General features: G+C 41.5%; 1 protein-coding gene across 3 annotated transcripts in view; it reads left to right on the top strand.

The window, feature by feature from the left end:
* Positions 1 to 6,493: 6,493 nt before the first annotated feature.
* Positions 6,494 to 21,580, top strand: part of DAPK1 (death associated protein kinase 1) — an 84,682-nt gene continuing 69,595 nt past the window's right edge. For 2 of the 3 annotated variants that reach the window (XM_050987004.1, XM_050987002.1), the window contains exon 1: positions 6,954 to 7,127. In XM_050987004.1, the coding sequence (XP_050842961.1) occupies positions 7,066 to 7,127 (62 nt within the window). In that variant the 5' untranslated portion in view covers positions 6,954 to 7,065. Of the gene's footprint in view, positions 6,576 to 6,953; positions 7,128 to 21,580 lie in introns of those variants that run through there. The other variant, XM_050987003.1, reaches the window with a different exon arrangement.

The following is a 21,580-nucleotide window of genomic DNA, read 5'->3' as shown; positions in this document are numbered from 1 at the left end:
CAGAAGCCTCTTGTTTTTTTTTTTCCTCTTGCTTGATGAATCTCCAGTTTGCAGAAGTTTAGTTGTGCTTCTGTCTAGCTCTCTGTATGGCATACACACAAAAAGATAAGCACTCAGCACAGTCAGAGCGTGTTGTGGGCAATACCTGGGTGAAGAAATCTCACACAAAGGAAACAGAACACAAAATTCCAATTTATCTCTTCAGAATTTAAGCACAATTGTTTCATTGTCTGCTGTACATGTAAGCAAGATGATAGGCAGATGGAATGTATGGGCATGAAACATGCCAAAGATGATTACTTTAGCTCCCTAACATCTAGATGACAATTCTATACAACTTCTGTTTGTTGTACATTCATACTTAGGGTTGATTTGTTTTCAGAAATGCCCAGATATACAGAGCAAAGGCTGCCAAACAGTCAAACAGACAGCATTTTTTTTTTAATATGTTGATGATTTCACACATAGGCATTTCACAGATAGCTGGAGAGTGCTTCTCCTTTAACACTCCACCTATACCTTGTCAGGGAGCTGGGCAGCTGATGTGTTCATCCCAGTTCATGATTTTCAAACTGCTGCCCTTGATTCCCCAGTATTTTGAGCAACCTGGATCATGTACTAATCCCACAAAAGAAGTCTCCCACATTTCTACCTTTAAATATCAGCTGCTAAATCTGTTCTGGTTTAGCACTAGTCTTGCATTATAAGCTTTTTTCCAACAAAAATTTTGACAGGCACATGCAAGCACTAGTGTGAAGACTGAGTTTTTGATGAGTGTACAGATTTGAGATTCCTGTGGTAAATGTGCTTTCAAAACCAAAGAGATAGTAACACTTACTGTAGTAACAAGGTAGTTTTTGTGGACTTTGCAGTAGTATATCTGTCATGCCAGACCTGCTGAGACAGGAAACATCTAGGGCAGCATTTAAAAGCATTAATGACTTTAAATCCAGATTTTCACAGTGCATCCTTGAAGGGAACACTACTGTGTAGGTGTCTTGTCTCATGGTATCTGACAGAGACAGAGTCTAAGTCTGGAATAAGGAGTTAAGTGTTAGGATAATATCTTTTTTCAATCATCATCACTTATTTCAAGTCTTATACTGTGCACATCATGCAGGTCTTACAGACATTCTTCATGTACAGTTTAGTCATGTTTAGCTAAAAAAAAAAAAATATTTTCAGCAGCTAAGTATACATCCATGGTTTGGGGATTAAACTCTCTAACCAGCCTGCATTTCCCATGCCTTATCTGTAAAATGATACATTAAACACTACTCAGCATTTATTTTTGAGGATAAGGTTATGACTGCCACCTTACTGTACCATGCCAAAGGAATTTGAACCCACGGCTGACTTTGGCAGGCAATGAGCCAAGGCCACATGTCAGCAAGCACACTTACTTCTAACACCTGACATCAGCAAGAAAGTGGTGTGGGAAGTTTGATGGGTTAGAGCACCAAAATAAACCACCACAGGCACAATCCAGCCAATCTCTTCTACCCTTCACATGGGTTTCTCTAAAGCTGGCTCTTGTGTATGGTGAATGCATGGAGCACCTGTTCAGAATCTACAAGTAAAATTACTTTACACCTAACTGTTACAGAGGTGTAGGAAAGGAAAATTAAAGGAACCAATGTTTGCAAAGTGTTTGAGGAGCACTGAATGAAAGTCATTGAATAAATTTAAGTTCCCTTATTAAATGTTTTTTCTTTTGTACACATTTATACCTTGATTTCTTTGTTTCTATACTGACCAGAACTGTCAAGATTCCCTTAAAAAAGAAAAGGGTATAAATAGACATAAATACAGAACAGGAAATGCTACCTCATCCTGTCATCCATTACTTCATGAAACTTACTGATGTGTGCAAATTTGGTTTTTTTGTATCATATATTACTGGTAGGTCTTATGAACTTTTATATTTCAAAACTGAGTGGCAGGAAATCTAATGCCAATTGCATAAGAGCTAATGCAAAGCTCATGGTTTTATCACAGCAAATGTTATAAAATTTATTATTAAACATGCATATCACAATACTGAGATGCAAGTCAAGTTCAAGGTTTATAGTACAATATACAGTACAAACAAGTCCCTCATGGTCCCTGTAAATTTCTTGAGGTAGCATGGGATTTACCAAGGACTTCTAGTAAGTGTTGACTTTTCCTTTTAAGGGCGGATTTAGAATATCCTTTGGCCTGACTGAAGAAAATTTATGAAAAATGTAGTTACATATTTGATTTATTTTGTTTTTGTAGGAAACCAACTGTTTGAGCCCAGAATTAAAAAGTCAAAAAAACAAATTATTTAGTTGTGCTACTTTAGAACATATATATTTTGCACCACATAATATGTTATCCAATATGCAACAAAAAGGTATACTATTAAAAGTGATATTTTAACTAAACATAAGAAAATACGCATCTACCTTACTGAAATTATACATTAACACAGTCTTTGTCAAAATGTTTTGACTTGGAGTAACCATTCTTTTCAGAAAAAAACAGTTCTGCCAAAAAGTTAAAATCAAGCATTTGCAGATTATTTTCTATTAAAGATACATACAACAACACAGAGACCAAATCTGCAAGTGAGAACTATTATAATTCAAAGGAATGTAATTGCTATTTAGCCCTGATTTTGATTAGTGATTATTCTTGGGTCATTTGTCAAAGGCTTTCATGATCACAATTCAGCTTCAGGGAAAATGATCACTCCGCCACAGATGTGAGTCTTCCTGTTTTCACCAACAGCTTGCATTTTTCAGTAGAGAAGAGCATGTGTTGGGGTATGTACATGGTATGGTCACCTGATGAATAATTGCATGAGTTGACAGGTGCTAGGTTAGCTCTAAGTCTCCTGGGAGATGAAAAAACCCTTTCTTTTTTTTAGCTTTTTCCTCTTTTTTTTTTTTTTTTGTTTTTTTTTTTTGTTTTGTTTTGTTTTCCTTGTAGAACTAACATAAATACCTAGAGAATAAAAGAGGCACTAATCATTCTGAGATGCTTCCAAAACAGTGATGCTGATAATTTTCTCTGAACTTTATTTCTATGTGTCTTCCAAAATACAGCAATTAAATGAACTTTTGCAATTTTAAACAACATAGTGTTTTGTTTACTGATTGAAAGGCTAAGGAATTATTTTCCCACCTAGAAAAATTTACTCTTAGTTCAGCCCCACTTAGTTGAGTCTAGTTACTGTCCTAAAAGTACTGCCTTGTGAGGCTAGAGGTCCTACCTTGTCAGCAGCTTTAGGCCTTTCTGAATCTGTGTTTTCTGTCTGCTTTCTGAGTGCTGCAAGACCTAATCACAAAATGCACTGGCACACCTGGAGCAACTTTTCTAGGAGAAGTGCTTTGTGTTTACTAAAACTAAGTGGTTCTGTGACACTGATTGTCACCTTTCAATTTTGCTATCATCGCTGATGGTTATGATGGATAGGGAAGCTCAATTTTTGGGAGCAGTAACTAGACTGCTTTGTGAGAAATTAAAATAGAGATGGAAAACCTATAAATCAGCAGAGGTTATCACACATAACCCAGGAAATTGCTTCTGTAGTCATGCTGAAAACAAATGCTGATCTCAAAAAGAAAACTATACACAGAAGAAGTAACAGCCAGCCTAAGTAATTTATGTTCTTTGCCATAATTGGGATCTTACATTGTTAGGAGAGACATTTTACCTGGATGTAAGAAAATAATCTGACAGTGATATTGAAAAGTTTTATCCTGAAACAATACACTTAATATGCCTCCTTGTCTGTTAACTTTGTGTAGAAAAGGCTGTGTAGGTTCAGGAGCCAAGTGGCTAAAGAGTGCTAAAAATCACTTGGTTTGCAGAAACAATGTAGCTTTCTTTTCCCTTAACGTGGCTGGGGGATAAACGTACTTTGCAAATTTGATTCTTTGTAATATTTACTGAGAAACAGAACACTTGCTTTTCAACACAACAAAGTGTACGAGACACTTCGCATAGTAATCTGGCAGGCACAAATCATTCCTTTGAAAACACATTTGTGGTTACAAATCTTGCTCCTGAGCCTCTTTCACACTGAAATAATCACTATCACTCCAAATTTACAATGGTGTTAGTAAGGAGCTAATCTCACTTTATTATTTTTGTTATATCAGAGTGAGTGAAAAAATCACACTGGCTTGAAATCATGGAACTATGAAATCAAGGAGATTCTGCCACCAAGTTTATTAGGGCTGGATTTCGTCCAATGTTCTATTAAACCTGTAAGCATAAACTGCAATCACACTTGCTGAATTATATTTGACAGCAATTTAGAATTATTTATTCCATTTACTACATGTACAGTCCAGTAATTCTCATGAACATCCATGAGCATTTTGAAGGCACAGTAATGGGACTGGGTTTTCACCTGCACTAACTGTTCCCAGACTGCCAGATGAGTTCCAGCAGGAACTGGCAAGTCCTTTAAAAGTGGACTAAATCTGACAAAACCAGGTGAGTACTTCTTTGAAGAAACAGGAACGGTGCTTCTGTTGGCAAAACTCTTCTTTTGTACCTGTGTACGCCACAATGGGGATATGCCATTGTGGCTGACTTCACTCAAGTGGAGCATGACTCCTCCTCATGCATACAACGCGCTGACCTGTGCTGTTGCTGCTGCCACAAGAGATTCAAACACAACCCTGCGGTCACTGAGGGGCCTGGACAACAGAATTCAGGCATCCCAGACCTAGACAGACAGGCTGTAGTTGCAAGATTTCCACCTTCAATAGGTTTATTTAATGAAAGGGGAAAGAGAAACATTTAAGCAATTAATTTTTCTGTTGCTCCTTTGCATCTTGGTAATTATCTCAGTTATTGTGTGTTGATTCCAATGAGCACATACATGCTTTTCTTAATCAACAGCAAAATTCCATCTCCTTCAGCTGAAGCAGTGTTGGTACATAAAGAGTAATACTGAATTGCATGTTTGAGCACTGCTTGCAGTGCAAAGTACATACAAGGAACAAGAAATGTTACTCTTGTATGAGCTCAGGGCCCCCATAAAACATAGCAAAGTAAAGAAGTTTAAAACCCCTGAAGAATCAAGCAAGGGTGGAGTGTTGGAAATTCCATGGATCGGCTACACTGGTTGTCCTTATTTTCAGCAAAGGAACAATCACCAAAACCAAAATGAACTTTTCAACCTGTACCCCATGCTTGTTAAAAGCCTGGAGCTGTGTTGAAAATCTGACAGCATAAACTGTGTAAGTCATGACTTTGAAAACCTGTTAAACATGTAGAAAATGGGCTGAAGAAAAGGCAGAGCATCCATACTCCTGCATCTTTGGCTATAAATGAAAGAGGGGTGCATAGTTCTTGATCTAAACTCTTTGCAGGTGGTCTTGTGTAACTTCACATCCAGCAATCCAACCAAATACCCTCCCTTCAATTTACAGATGACTTCAGTGGAGGTGAAAAACATTTCTGACACTTGCACAAGGTCATGCTGTAACTCACTCAGAAAATATCAGGGATTCTGTACTTCTTGACCTGTATCTGAAGGTGAGGCTCTTTCAAGTGCTAAATCAAGTAGGTGTAAAATCATATGAGTGCATTGAACTTCCTGTTACCTTTGATGAGCGATTCTCTCTCGAACACCTCCAAAGTTCAGATGGAACTTAAAAGTTGCTCAGTTATGTGACATCATGTACTTTTCAAAGGCTAAAGAAAATGGATGAGATGAAAATAGAGCTACTTGTCTCCAGAATGTAATCAGTACTCACCTTGGCATGCGACCAATATACTACAGAAAACATAAAGTGCCGGGAAATCTGAGCTAGAGGAGCAACAGAAGCACATAAGATGACACAAAAACACCAGATATAAGGTGCAACACCCTGTAGAGGGAGTAGACTGTATCCTGTATTTTGAAAAACGGTGATTATTGTGTCCTCTTGAGAGAATACCTGCAAACAGCACGTAAGCATTTGCTTTCTGAGGTGTCACAGAACACTGCCAGTGGCTGAGGCTCCTTTCTCCGTGTGGGCCGGGAACATTCGGTGTGCCCGGGGTGGGCACGTGTGCCTGACAGACTACAGCTACCTTCCTGCGCTCGCCGCTGCTAGCGCGGCCCGGGGGCTCCGGACAGGGCGGGCGTTGGGGTGGGGACCTCTTTTTTGGTAGAGCAGGGCTCCAGCAGCGGGTGGGCGGAGGGAAGCAGCCGCCAGTCTCTCGGGGCTTGCCCTGCCCGGGGCGCGAGGCTGGCGGAGGCGCGGGCTGCGGGCTGCGGGAGGGCGCGGCCGGCGGGCGCGCACACAATGGCCGTGCCGGGAGCCGCCCGCAGAGCCGCGCTGGGCGGGTCCCGCCGCCGCGGGCTCGCCGTGCCGGGCCGTGCCGCACCGAGAGGGGCGGGGTGGGGTGGGCGCACCTGGCCGAGGCAACCGGAGGCGGTGGCGGGGCAGGGGCGGGAGGCCTCGGCGAGGGGCGGAGGGCGGCGCGGCGGGCGGGCCGCTCCTCATTGGCCGCGCGGCCACACCGCGAGTGCCTGCGCGCCGGCCGGGAGCGGCCGCGGCGCTGTCGCCGCTTCCCAGGTCGCGGAGCGGCGGGAGGGCGAGCGGGTAAGCGGGTGGCGCCGCGGGAGAACCGGCGCCGTTAGCCCTGGCCCGGCGGCGCGGAGGGGATCCCCCGCCTCGCCCTGGGTCAGGTTGCGGAAATCTCCGGGGGGGGCTCCTGCCGCAGGCCCGGCGGCACGTCCCGGTTGACAGGGCAACGGAGCCACTGAGGAATGCGGCGGGCGGGCGGCTGGGCTCCGGTGGCCGCCACGGCAGCTGGGCGGCTGCCGCTGCCGGGGAAGGGGCGGGGGCGCGGGGCGCCGCTTTCTTCTCCCGGCGCTCGGGCAGGGACAGGGGAGGCGCTCTTCGTCCCGCGGGTGCCGCTTCCCTCGAGGGTGAGGAGGACGGGGAGAGCCCCCGGGGCCGGGAGGGACCGCGGGCAGGGGCGTTGACCTCCGCGCTCCTCCGCAGGGCGCGCAGCCGAGCGCGGGGCGGCTCCGGGGCGCTGGTGATGAGGGCGCCGAGCAGGGGCTGAAGCCGGCGGCGGGCGGCGACCATGACGGTGTTCCGGCAGGAGAACCTGGAGGAGCACTACGAGACGGGCGAGGACCTTGGCAGGTGGGTGCGGGCGGATGGAGCCATGGCCTCCGAGCGCGGCGGGGCAAGGGGCGAGGGCAGGCTCACACCCGCGTTGCCTTTCCACCATGTCTGAGGTGCCCTAAGAGAGAAAAGCGAGTTGGATTTGAAGTTACCGCGCCTTTGCCTTTTTAACACGGGTCTGATGAGATTTTTGGAAAGGGACAGTTCCTAAGTGGTACCTGCTCAACTCGACGCCCTCCCTTGTGCTGTGCGGCTAGTAGGGGCGAACCTGCTGTCGGCGGCACAGCTGTGGCTGTGCGAGGCTGGCTGCTGTTCGCCGGGCGGGGAACTGGAAACGGGCTGGGATTGAGGGAGGGAAGTTTGCATTGTTCATAGTGTGAAGGACTACGTTTGTATTGCGTATTGGATTTTTCTTTGAGAACGTGATTAAAGAAGTGAGAGAAGCTCTGTATTCCGTCTATTTCTGTGGTGAAGATGATTGTCTGGGCATCGCTGCTGGAGCTGGAAGTCAGATTAAGGGATGTGAGCAGAGCACTGCAGATGCAGAGCTGCCTATTTGAACCTTGATTCTTGAAGTCTGTGTAATTGTGAGCCCCTCCAAGCTCACAATATTAGTCATGCCTTGTTTTTTCAGTGCTTTCCATGTTATAAGACAGTTAAAACACTGAATTGTGTTACATGAGAGCCTTTTTCATCTTCTTTCCTCCTTCTTTAAGGAGGAATCCAATGGCATTCTGGCAAACCAATATGGCAGAATCCTTTTCTAGTGCTCATCCTGGTGATTTCAAAGCAGAGGGTCAGCGCTCAGCTGGCACAGGGCATTCAGTATATGTGGAGCAGGTGCCCCCATGTCTGCCTCTGCATACCTTTCCAGTGAAGCGTCCAGTCATAGCAAATGTTGTGAACAAGTTACTTGAATAGGCAGGAAGTTAGAAATATTTAATGATCTCTTAAAAATAAATAAAAATAAGAATAGAACAAAAACCTCAAACAACAGCAACAACAACAACTAAAAAAAGCCAAAGTACCAAAAAAACCCAAAACCCCACCCAAACAACAACTCACCAACCAAGAAACCACCCAAATTATAAGAAAGTTTATTGAACTTTATTTCTAGTAACCTTCATCCCATTTATATACAAGTTTGTTGATGTGACTTTGACAGTAAATATATACTTTTATTTCCACATAGTGTTCTGGGTTGACATTTTCATGCATCTAGAGTAACATTCTAGGACTATGTTAGACTGTGAAGTAATATTAAGTTACTGGCTAACCTGACAGGAAGACATATTTTCATGCTAAAGCATAATTTTGGATTTTGTGATCTAAACAATTATTTTGGCTCCTAAGATTGCTCTATTTGATTTCCAGTTGTTTTGACAAGGATACACTGTGTTCCAAAATTCAGGTTTAGGTTTCCGGACTCTTAAAAATAAAACCAGTGTTGTGCTTACAGATACTGATGAATTATTGACTTCATGGAAGACAATAAAGACACACATATTGTGGGGTTTTTAAGATTCTTTAGGGAGAAGACAATGTCAATATTCAAATTTAGAAGGTGTTAAGGTTTATGCAATTTCTCCTGTATTTTTTTAAAGAGGAAGTTTCAATGCAGTGTTTGGTCTCTGATACATATTTATAAAATAGAACAATTGCCCTTAGGCCAATTACATAAGAAGTGTTTAAATACATGTAGGTTTTTTTTCAAATAAATGTTCTTTGGAAGTCACAAGTCACATGCTCCAGAGCACAGCAGTGCAGAGCAGGCATTTAGTTTTTACAGTATGGAAAGTGCAAACACTGAAAACGTTAGGTAGTAAAAGAACAGCCAAAAAAGCCAGAACAACTGGAGGGTTTCAAACTGGCAGAGTGTTAGGTAATGGCATTCAGTTTTTAAGTGGTATATTTGTTTTATCATTTACCAACAGGGTATTACAACACTGGGGTTTTATCTATCCTAATGCTATAGAAGCTTGGTGTGCATTCTAAACCTATAATATTTTATGAATTTTAAAGTATATTAAAATCTAGTCTAGTTTTCACTGGAAAAAGAGTAAAGAAATCTAAGAACCTCGTCAATTTCATCTACATATATGAGAAAATACCAGTGGATGGTAAAACATTGTGAAATGTTTGGCAAGGTTTTACTTTAAAAATGGAATATAGCCATTTAAAAGAGCCAAAGCTTTCACTTCAGTATCATTTTAAGAAATCTGGATTATTCCAGTGTGAAATGTTGTCATAAAACCATGAGAGTAAACAAACCTCAGGATAATTGTTGTATGGTTTTTTTCAGTGGTGTTTTTAACTTCTCTTTGACCTTTAAATTTCTAGGGTTGCACAGAATACTTTTTTGTAAATCTGTCACTTTCCATTCCTCATTTACCCCTTAGCAGGTTTCTGACTGTTAGGTTTGCATATAAATGTAGTTATCCTGAGGCTCAAAACTCAAAAAACAGTGAATATTAAAAATGCTTTTGACTTTAAAATTTCTTGTATTCATTTGGGAACCCAAATTGTGAATTAATACTTCAACGAAGCAGTGATGAAAGGTTCCATTTTGCAAAATCAACAGATTTTCCTGCTTCTCTTGGAAGAATGCTTTTATTTCCTTTTACTTAGCTGCAAGCATGAAGCAGAAAAGGTGAATAAATTAACAGGCGAGGTTTTATTGACGGACTTGCGTTTCAGTGTAAAGATCCCTAAGTTCCTCGGCCAACCTGCCTTTTCAGAGAGCTCAGTGAATTTTAATTTTAATAATCTACACTGTTTTCCCTTGTAAATTATCTAAGTCTTTGTTACATTATAATACTTCTGACGGTAACTAGAATAAAAAATCATTTAAATAAGAAAAGTGTCTTAAAGAAAGCAAATGGGCTGTGTAAATTGAATTTTTGATAGAAAGTAATAAAAGAGGTTTAAGTATTGCTTATCATAAGATCTAGCATATTAGAAATAAAAAGAAGGGATGATGGTGTGCCTGACTAAAAAAATATTTTCTCTAGTTTTCTGGTGTTTTACCGTGCTTTTGCAGAAAAAGCGATAAGCAGCCATAGTCCTGTTACCAAAAAAAGTTTGAGTTTTCTTCTAGTCTCTAGTTTGTTTTCACTTATATCTGGGGAGAATAAGAAAAAAGAAATTTGCAATTGTGACTACTGGTAGAATCAACCTTATTTATTTTTCTTGCCCATACATGATTTCTCCTGACAAGTTCATGGCTGTTAAGGTTGGTTTATCTTAAGCTTTTATACCAATTCAGTCTTGGGAGACTTATGGATCTAATGCTATCTTCAGAACATATAAGAAGATTGTTCTTGATTAATGTATGGTGTGTTGCATACACTTTTTTTTTCTTCTTTTCCATCTTTCTTACAAATACGAAAATTACACGTGTTACATGTTCACATGCAGGCTACCTGCAGACGTGTTAAGTAATCATCTGACTGTGAAGTTTCAAGGGGTGGTAAACATTATCATGGAAGAGCAACAAATTTGCTAAAAGCAATTTTGTCATTTTAATTCTGCCTGCAGTTGCAGGTGGTGTGACTGCGCATTTTAAATACCCTGCTGCAGTGCTCTTACTTCAGTCTTCCCAAAAGTCAGGAATTCAAGTTCAGCAGTATTAAAAACCTCACTATGGTGAGCAAGCAAGTAAAGGCCTTCAAAGTACACTGACCCTTTCAAGGTATGTCTTTTACCTCCCATGACTGGCCTTGCTTGGGAATTCATACAGTATTGTGAGAAATGTGGTGTTGTTTAAATAATTTTAGGGGGAGTTATCCAAACTGTGTTATAAATAGATACTGTGTTTGTGTGAGTTCCTGATCATATAGACAGCTCCTTCTTCCTTCACCCCAAACACCCACGTTTGGTATTTTTGGTTGTTTTATTTTCCTTCAAGCTTTCATGTGCTTTCTAAAAGAGATGCAGCGTGTTAGGGTAAAGTTTTGGAATTGAAGAATGGTATTTGCATTGCACTGTGCTTCACAATTTTTAGATTCTTGTTGATTCAGAAAGCAGGAAGAGGGATCTAAGAGTTTTGAATGTCAGGCTTGTTTGGACCTGTTGGACTCACTAGGGAAACACTTGTAACTTGTCAGAGGAAAGCTACACTCAATCTTGCCAGTTTTGGAGATCCCTCTGACGCTGCTCGGTAACTCAGTAGTCGGAGATGCTAAGAGTAAAAAGTAGCAACCTAACCCTGCTACCTAACATACCTAACGGCGGCGTTATCAGTCGTGAGAGAAAAATGCCTAGGATTACATGCTGAAGATGTTGATAAGAGAGAACAGAGAGCTGTGCAAATATGTATTTGCATTCTGTTAGATGTTCCTCTACCTTTCAGAGTTGAGTGAAAAAATACTATTTTTTTATTTTTCCCTGGAAAATTATTTCCACTGTAAATAAGGGGTATGAAGGCTAAATGTAGAAATAGATATATATATAGGCATGAATGTATGTGGTTTTGATTATTCAGATTCTGGATTTTAGTGGCACTGCTTTTTACAGCTGCAGAGGCTGCCTGTCATCTACCCAAACACTGTAACTACACTCCACTTCTTGCACTTCTGTATTCGGAGGAAAGTAAAAGCACTGAAAAACCCCAAACAAATGAACCTGAATGGCAGCCATATTTTGACCTTCATGGCACTTTTCAGGTTTGACAATCTAAGTTAATCTTGCTAACTAGCCTATGTATTAAAATTGCCAGGCTCTGTTGTGAGATTTATAGGATGTGAAATACATTGTGACTATCACAAAGGGGATACTTCCTTTCAAAACTCTCACATTTAAAACCCATGACAAGACCCATCTTTAATAATCTTGTAGTGTAACATTTTTTCCTATGTATCAGAAAGTCACATGGGGGAGGAGGAGGACAAATGTAAAAATGATTTCATAAGGCAAAAACTGTTGCATGTGAGCTAAACTTTCTAACTGTGGTACATTGAAATTTCCAGTTTCTATATCTTTGCTCTTTGTTGCTATAAGAAAGCAAGTAACATTGCTCCATTAAAAGGCATGTGTTAACCTTCCTTTTCATCCAGCAGTAAAATGGTTAAACTGAAGAAGCAGAAGGTGCAGATCTCTGCGGTCCCATTTCCTGTTTTTTGTGCAGGCGTGGTGATAAATACTGCAAGTGTAAAATTCACTGGTTTCATAACTACTTTATTCACATTTTAGTAGTACATGATACTTAATAAAATTGAGTGGACTTTAGGAGTTTTTCAGGAAAAAGGACCTTAGAAGGAACTCAAAATGTTGACGACAAAGTTCCTGTTTGACCAGGAAACTTGGTTGATTGGTGTCTTTGTGTGCTCTTTTGTTTTTGTTTGAAGAATTAAACGTTGTGTAATTCAAATTACATCAAATAACCCTTTTTGTGCTGTTTGTGAGCCATGTACATGTTTTATCAGTTAACTCTTGGAGGAGAAGTTGATTGTTCCATGCTTGTCTTAAAGTCCTGGCTTTGATGGTTGCATGGATACTGAAAAGGAAAGTTTCTTAACTGGAAAGCATAGTTGCATAAATTATGCATCTCGAGTCACTTTGCCTCCCAGACATGCCTCAAAATGTTTCCTTTTCAGAAATGCACAAAAACCTGCAAGCTGCTGATTGTGCAGGCTGCAAGAGCTGTCACCATACAATGCCACTGGTGACAATTGCTGCCATATAAAGTGTGCTGAGAGGTTTTCTTCATGAAGAGAACAAGAAGTGCTGATGCTTTTTTGGGTATAACTTGGTCCTGCTTACTTTATTTCTTTCTGTGGGGAAGAATAATGTCTGCTTTGTATGTCCTTTAAAATACAGTGTAATAAAAACTAGAACTTGCTGATTATTCTGTGCTTTCAGTTTAAGTGCACAAATCTTTGTAAATCTAAACTCATCAGGAAGAAGATAAAAATGCTTGTCTGATTTTTCTTCTAGCCAGGCTCAGTGAGGCATGACCAGTACCAGAGCAGGCGTGTTAGGGGTGTGCTGAAACTCCAATCTATCCTTCCAGCTTTCCAGATTAGTCCTTCTGTGTTGTGGGAATTTTTAGGTGTTTGGTTCTTTTCCTCCCCATTTTCACTCTTTACAGATGTTGAGTATGTCATTTGCTCTGCTGGAATTATGTGTGCTGAACAGAAGTTGGCCCCTTTAGCCTAGGAAGGGGAGGCTGACACCACCGTTTCATGAGAGCTTTGTTCAAAGCTCAGGCTGCAGTGTTGGTGGTTGAAAGGATTGGTATCTCTTTCCTCTGCTGCGTTTCTCTGTAGGTTGTTTTGGTGTTTTTGTTTTTTTTTTAATGTAGTGCGGCTGTCAAAGGGGAAAAGTACCTACCTTATATCTAATTTATGGCAGGTGTACACGCTCAGATCAGCTGAAAGCACTGTGAAATCTCAGCCTGCCTGGAGTTGCAATTGCCTCCATAAATCTACTTCAAGTTAAATATGCAGGAGGGACGGAGATAAAGAGTCACTTTACCGCAAAAGACGAAGAGCATAAACTGACAACAAGGAAGTATAAACTGGAAATTAGGAGAACTATGGGGGGGTGCAATAGAAATTGAAGTAATCTTCACAAATGCTTGTTGCAGTTAGTCAGAGGTATTCAAAGCTCTGCCAGTTTTAGGAGGAGTTTGTGTGTTTCTCGTGAGACCCTGGCTTAATGTCCAGTTGTCTTTCTGCTTTTAACTGGCTCGGTTAGAAAACCTGTGCAACTTGTTGATACAATTTTATATTCTGAAGAAATTATGCCAGTTAATGCAGTGGCTCAGCAGCTTGTGTCCTGAATGGTAGTGGCTTTGAAGGAGCTCTGTCTCAAATAAAACTGTTTCTCAAACTCTGTTTTGTCCCCCTTGCTCAAAGATAGGTGACACAAAGGAGGATTATCTGCTAAACTTGAACAGCATTCATTGACTTGCCATGCAGTATAATAGGTCATACTTAACTGTGATGAGTAAGTGGCATAGATGGGTGAAGCTGAGAAAAGTGTAGACAAAGTCTAAAGATCTTGAAACATTTACTATTTTGTTGGTTGTCTACCTTATTCACTCAGTTTGGGAAAATGTGAAATTTTGCAGAACTGGATACAAAGGCCAGTGCCAGAGTCTAATACAGGTGATGTTGCAAAACTCTGAGATCTTGTCTAGGAGGTGGTAAAGGAAGAGTGAAGCCTACACATTTTGGTCAGTTGTTGGGTGACATTTCTGTTGGTCTTGGTAAAGTTATGGAACAGACTAATGACAGAGATGGATTGTAGGGGCAGGAATCTCTCCATATCCTTGTAAGCCTTAGTATGTCTTCCTTCCCATGTTGCTTTCAGGTCTTGTCCCTCCATCTCAAAGAGATTGCTGCTGTCCTCTTCTAAAGTGAATAAGAGATGTTAAGCTAAGGTGCTGAAGCTGTGAGCTGAAGCTGCTTGAGAAAGAAGATTTAAGACTTCAGTACATTTAGCCTTGTACCACTATGCTTGGAGTGGTATGAGATTATTAATATGCTGCAAAAATTAAAATGGTTGGTGAAACAAACTTTAGAAACTATATTTATATTTGCAATTTTCACAGATGGTTCTGCAGGCTGGAATTGAAAGGCTTCCTGTCTCAAGGAAAATGACCTTATGGGACCTGTTGAAATGAGACCAGTATGAACAGGGGATCTAAACTGCATAAAGATAGACCTTGTAAAATTAAAAGAAAGAATTACATTATATTGGAAAAGGAGAAGGCTGATAAGGATACAGTCATTGATGATATTTTGGATCAGTTTAAACACTGTCTTTCAAAGTTTCCAGGCATATTGTAGTCCTTGAGGATGTTGTCCTGTTCTGTTAAAAGTGTGATGTTGTTGGCTTGCTGGGATTTTATGGGGTTTTTTTTGGTTGTGGCCCATGTTGAGGTTGGAGGGAATATATTGTAATAGGTACTTTTCACTCAGTCCCAGAACAACTTACATGGTTTATAGCAGTGCTGTAAGGCACTGCAGTGAGTAATTCACATGGTGGCCTGCAGCCTTACTCTCTTGAGAAGTTTAATTTCCTTCCCCTTATTCCTTCCTGTTTGTGCAAGCTGATGTGCCAAACCATTTCTGCTTCCAGAGGCAGTGGTGCTGCGGAGGAAGCATTGCTCTGTGGCTGACATGCAGGTGCCTTGACCACCAGCAGCAGGGACCCTGGTGTGCCACTCTTCTAGAGCAAATCTCCCCCAGTGCCATCTCCTTGCAGGTGCAAGTCTCTGTTTGCTATGAAGCTCAGATGGTCTTGCAGGTATTTACCAGAAAGAAAAATACCTCACTGCGTAGTCATGAGCTTATGGGGATCTGTAAGCTTTATCCAAAGCTGGAGAGTTCATTGTGTGAATTATAACTGTTTTTACATACTGATTGAAATTACAGTTTGAGATTATTTTTTTTTTTCCTGAATTATACAGAGGAGTGAGGTTTTGGAAAGGATAAAACTTACTTGGGGCAATAGCATTAGTCTGTGCACTTCTTGCCTAAACAGGAGTCTAAGAGCCTGTGACTGAACTGATGTCGTGGAAATATTTTATTTCCACTATGTCTTTATTTGTGAGCTATTGATGGTATGCTTCTAAGTTTTCACGGGTTGCTTGGAGTCCTGCTTTCTGCCTGGTGTGTAAATTGGTTTCTGGACTATGGTACATTTCCTCAGTCTTCTCTCAAGTGTCACTGGTTGTTTTAGCTCTGATATTCTGGCTAGGTGTGCCTGTAGAGGTATGCACTTAGAGTAGCTGCTTTCATGCCAATGGAACTGATAGCAGAGGAACATTTTCCCCAGATCACCGTCTGTTGGACTGGTGCTCTGAAGTTGTTAACACTTATGGGACAGAGAAAAGATGTTCATTTTCTGGAAACAGGTGACTTATAACTGTCTTGTGCTTAAAGAGAAGTGGTGTGGAGAGTCATCTCTCTTATTCATTCTGTTTGCTAAAGTTTTTAGAGAAGAGAATTGAACTTCACTGCTGATACTGTATTTTGTAATCCTGTATTTCTAAAGGAGACTGAGAAAGAGAAGGCATAAAGCTTCAAATCATGGGCATCCTTTGTGATGTCTGTTGTCTGGCACTGTGCTTACTTTGCCTAGCTATGCAGGTATAACTGCAGCTAAATTCTGTGCTAACTGATAATGTTTTATTCTGACACAGTATACAATTAAGTTATTCTGCCATGTTAAGTCATTCTGTCAGGTTTAGTGGGTGACAAGGTGTAGGGGTTTCCCCCTTGTGTTGGTTTAGCTCAGCCTTGGTTTTGGTAGCAGAGGGCTCACAGACATGGCTTCTCTGAGAAGCTGCCAGAAGGTTTCCACCATGTCCAGCAGAGCCCATCCCTGATGGCTCTGAAGATGGACATGCTGCTGGCCAAAACCAGGCCACTTAGAGATGGTGGTAGCGCCTCTGTGATGACATATTTAAGAAGAAAACCAAAACAAAGTCGCAGAGTTTTTGCTCCTAGTCAGAGAAGAGGAGGAGGTGAGAACATGTGAGGGAAACATGATGGAGACACCAAGGTCAGTGGAAGAAAGGACAGGAGGTGCTCCAGAGCTGAGATTCCTTTGCAGGCCATGGTGAGACCGTGGGGAAGCAGCTGTGCCCCTGCAGCCCATGGGATCCATGGGGATGCAGAGATCCACCCCACAGCCCAGGGGATCCATGGGGGATGCAGAGATCCACCCACAGCCCATGGGATCCATGGGGAATGCAGAGATCCACCCACAGCCCATGGGATCCACAGGGGATACAGAGATCCACCCACAGCCCGTGTTGGAGGTGCCCAGGCTGGAGTGGGTGGATGCCTGGAGGAGATTGTGATCCAGTGGGAGACCCAGAGGAGAGGGAGTGCCCTGCTTCCAGGCTGGAGCAGCCTGTCCTTGGAGGGCTGCACCCCATGGAAAGAGAGACCCATGTCACAGCAGTTTTGGGAGGACTGAGTGTCCATGGGAGGGACTCCCATTGCTGCAGTTTTGGGAGGACTACAGCTCATGAGAGTGGACCCATGCTGGAGTAGTTTATGGAGAATAGTCTCCCATGGGAGGGACCCCACACTCTCACAGGGCAAGGACTCCTCTTCCAGAGCAGTGGGAGAAAACCTTGGGTGATGAGCTGATCACAGCCCCCACACCCTGTCTCCATGCGCGGTTGGTGGGAAGGAGGGAGGGGTTGGGGGAAGAAATGTGTTTTAAGGGCTTATTTTACTTCTCATTATCCTCCTCCTATTTTGTTGGTAATAAATTCACTTTATACCTCTAAGTTGTGCCTATTTTTCCCTTGGAGGGTTTTCTCATGGTTCTTATGTCAATTCATGAAGCCTTCATTAAGTTTTGCTCTCCTCTGCCCAGCTGTGGCAAGGGAGGGTAGGCAAGTGACTTTTGTGGGTGCCTGGTGTTTGGCCAGTGTCAAACCATAACATGGCTTTTGTCATAGGGAAAATAATAGTAGTGTGGATCTTACTTGGGTCCTACAACTTTGAGGCCAAGAAGTCAGCTTTGAATAACTCTGTCAACAAGGCTGGGAGTTTATTATTGTATAAGGCAAAAAAAAGTATATGAAAGTCTTGAATGGAAACGGATTTTATCTTTCAATACCTCTCTTCTTGCTGACTTGGACTCCTTTGTTGGGACACTTGGCTCCTGTTACCTTTAAGTAAGGTGATGCAGATGTAATCCTAGAGATAGACACTTCAAATTCTCTCCTTCAGCCTTCTCTTTCTTTTAGGGATTTAGTTTTGTTTGCTTTGGGTTTGTGTATGTGTTTTTGTTTTGTTGTGGTTTTTATTCCTTGCAAATACAGACTTCAAACATTTTGGTATGGGAGTGTTGACTTTGTTGGAATATTATCTGTCCGGCAATATTTTCTTATCTCCATGAGCAGGGCCATCTGCGTAGAATTGCCATTGATTCCCTGGTAAAGGAAAGCACGTCAGGGAATGGCTCTGTTCCCTAGATCTCATCTTTTCTCATGGTTTTTATTTGAAAGGGCCTTCTGATACTATTTACTTCACTTTCTTGCCTGAAAGGAGGATATCTCTTTTCCTGGCTTTGCTGCCAGTTCTAACATTAGCTGAAGAACAAACCATTCCAGATTCTATCTTGCAAAGCTGGTCTGCTTCTGCTGCCCCTTTTGTTCCTCTAGAAAGAAACCTTTACATTACTGTTCCCCATAAGGGTGTGTTAGTTCCTGGTCGCTGCTGCTCTGCCTGCCTGCGAGCCCACCCGGGGTGGCTAAGCCAGCCTAGCACCAGGGTCAGAGGATGGGATGGTCCTGTTCCTCTCCCACTGAGCAGCATTCTCCTGTGCTAGCACTGGCACCATCCTGAGCACAGCCTGGAAGCGGGAGGGGATTACAGATTGAGCTCCCTGAACTGGGTCAGCACGGGCATGTCAGACAAGGATCAGTGCCAGCCACCAGCACAGCATAGGAATGCAGGGCCCATGGGATGGGGAAGCCTCTGATTGTGACAGGTACTGGCTCAGCCTACTGAACCACACTGAAAAGCCTGCACCGTGTGCTGTGCCTCAGTGCTGTGCAGGTCCAGCCAGCTGAGACCGTGTGGAAGAGCCGCTCTGAACTGGGAAGCAAAACCTGACTGTGATTAACCCTGCACAATGAGACTGGTGACAGCACAGTCTGAGTATGTTTTCCTGTGGCAGCAGCCATAGGGTAGCCAGACAAGCCCTCCTTTGCACAGAGGTCAGAGAGGACAACTTAGAAATATATATATATATTTTTTTTTATATTCTAAATTCTGGAGTGCCCAAACGTGAATAGCTGTGAATCTGTGAATAAAAGCTGAAGGTCTGGGGAAGCAGACAATTACTTAGTTTTAATTAGTGGCTCATAAAACCATAATGTATATGGAAGTTACTAAGGCACTTAGCATGAGAGCATTGTGTTTGTGACACAAACTGCTTTGTTTGTAATGCCATGTCATCTTAAAAAGCTGCCTTTAAATCATGGAAAAGCAGTATTTTCATCGCTGGATTGAGTGACCTGTTTATAGCTCAGTGAGTTTCTTACATATTTAGTTAACATCAAGTTAATAACTGGAGGAGAAATTCCAGAATTTTTCTACACAAAAAATTACTCCACCATCTTCTGTGGAACATAAGGAGGTTGTTTCTCCTTATCCTTTAATACTAAAAGGTTAGTAATACACCTGTGTATTTTAGTGATTCTTCATACCTGGTAGAAGTAGAAAGTAAGCAAACTTTAAATCCTTTCCACCTTTAAATTGTATAATTTCTAGAGAAAGCTGAGTCATAACCTGCTTCAGGCTTTGCAGTCCATCCTCACTTCTGCTCTTAGTGATTAGGTTTCATCATTTTTCTGGCAACTATTTGAATGATCCATACTCTATGACTGTATTAAATGGGTTTTCTTCAATGATACTGAAAAAAACATTTTCTTATATTAATATTGTTTAATGTATTTGACAGGTACAGCTGTGCTGTAAAGGTGATGCATTTCTGTGTTGTTATTTGTGGCCATTCAACACAGATACCTTTGGGAGTAAAAATCTCCATAGGAGTGCTGCTTATAGGCACAGTGTTATTGCTCATTAAGATGATAGGTCATACACTACTAAATAGGGAATTTCTGGAAAGGTGAAAGGAAGAAAGGCTGTTGATTGTGACGAAAGAGTGGATCACACAAGTGAGGTCTGATAAGAATTATCACTGGACTCTTCTTTCCCAAGCTGAAGGACAAACACTGATTCAGGCATGCTTCAGAACCCCCTGCTGAAAAGAGAAGCGCATAACTCAAAACACTAGTTATGAAATAGCAGCAAGAACGGTCTTTAGCATCCCAAAAATCAAATGTTTGTTCTGCTCATGTGTTTTAATATTCACACACCAGTCTCCTGGCTTAAGATTTTCTGAGCTAGTGATAACTGAGCTTTTCTGATCAGTTCCAAGTCAGACTTATGTCACATTTGTCTTTAAACATTTAGCTAGATTAACTTACGATTCAATGTTAATTCCTGAGTTAGTTTACAAATTTCATGAAAAGCCCACAAGAAAGGGAAAATGAAGTACTAAATAACAGTAAAAGCATTTAGACTAAAGTACTCACAAGGTATATTAAGTTCTGTATTTATATGGCAATACTTAGGCATTGATTCTTAAAGTAGCTGTATGTGTACGTGTACTTTTTAATACCATGAATGGCAGTTACTTGACAATCTCTGGCTTGTTTTTTTTTCATTTTCCTGTATGTTATAGATGTAGTTATTACTTCAGCTGCTACAAGTGTGAGTACTCCACTTTTCAAAGTGTAAGATGATTTCTGAAAAGGCTTTAGCAGATGTACAGGTATTCAGACCAAATGGGTTTCTACAAGCTCCAGCCCAGGCATCATTAATAGGAAATGGGTGATATGCAGCTGCCTTGGAAGTTTTACAGCCGTACACATTCTTCCAGCTTATACACTAAATACCACTACATTTTGACATGGACTCCTCATCGGTATTTTAAACTCCATAAACTCCTAGACTTTGTTTAAAAGTATTTTCTCTAGTACTATCTAGTTCTTCACATTCTGTAGTTTGATAATTACTTAAGTATTTTGTTAAGGCATTTGAGACATAGGAACATCTCACATTTTACTTTTGTGTTGTTTTTACATCCCTGAGTTTTACCCAGAATCCTACATGTGTTTAGACTGAGTTCACTCTCATACTGGTTGTGCTCATTTTACATTTGTCATGTCACCACGTTCAGTGAATTATTATTGTTCCCACTGTAACTGCAAAGGAGCACTTCCAAATTCCTCTAGAACAGGTCAGTACTTTTTGCCTTTTAGCAATGCATGTGCCAAACGTTAGTGACTCAAAAGTGTCATTTGGGAGAGAACCACAGAATACTAAGATTTACTCAATCTAACATGACATTTCTTTTTGTGGAAGTGGGAGAGGCAATGCAGCTGTGAAAGTGTGGTACAGCCCTGCTTTTGTCTGTGTATGAGAAAGCTAAGAGCTCTTGAGCTTTGCAGTATTGCTTAGTCTCATATTAAAAAGAAAAAAAAAATTGAACATATCACAGAGCAAACTGTATAAATTACTCTCAGCTTCTCTAACTGTCTGTATAATGCCCCTGCATTTATGTCACATTGAACTATATTAGATGAAACTCTAAAGTGAAATGTAATCCTATGGTAAAATGAATTCTTAGGAAGGAACCAAGAAAAAATGTTCATCTCCTGAGCAATGAAAGGTTTTACTGCACCTGAAGTGTGGAAGTTACAGCCTTTAGATATTATGCTTTTGCTTACAAAGAAGTAGCCAACAGCTGGGGTTTTTTTGTTGTTGTTGGTTTTGGTGTTTTTTTTTTTAACCTTCCTTTCCCTCAATGTAATTGCTGTTCCAACGAGGCAGTAACTGGATTGGACAGCATAAAAATAGTGTCTGACCATTACTCAGTCTTTTGTATGAAGTTTCAGCAGTGCTGATAACTTGCATTTCTTGTCTTGT

Source organism: Serinus canaria, chromosome Z (assembly GCF_022539315.1).
Source record: "Serinus canaria isolate serCan28SL12 chromosome Z, serCan2020, whole genome shotgun sequence".
Classification (NCBI taxonomy): Eukaryota; Metazoa; Chordata; class Aves; order Passeriformes; family Fringillidae; genus Serinus; species Serinus canaria.
This window is presented reverse-complemented; position numbering and strand designations above follow the sequence as displayed.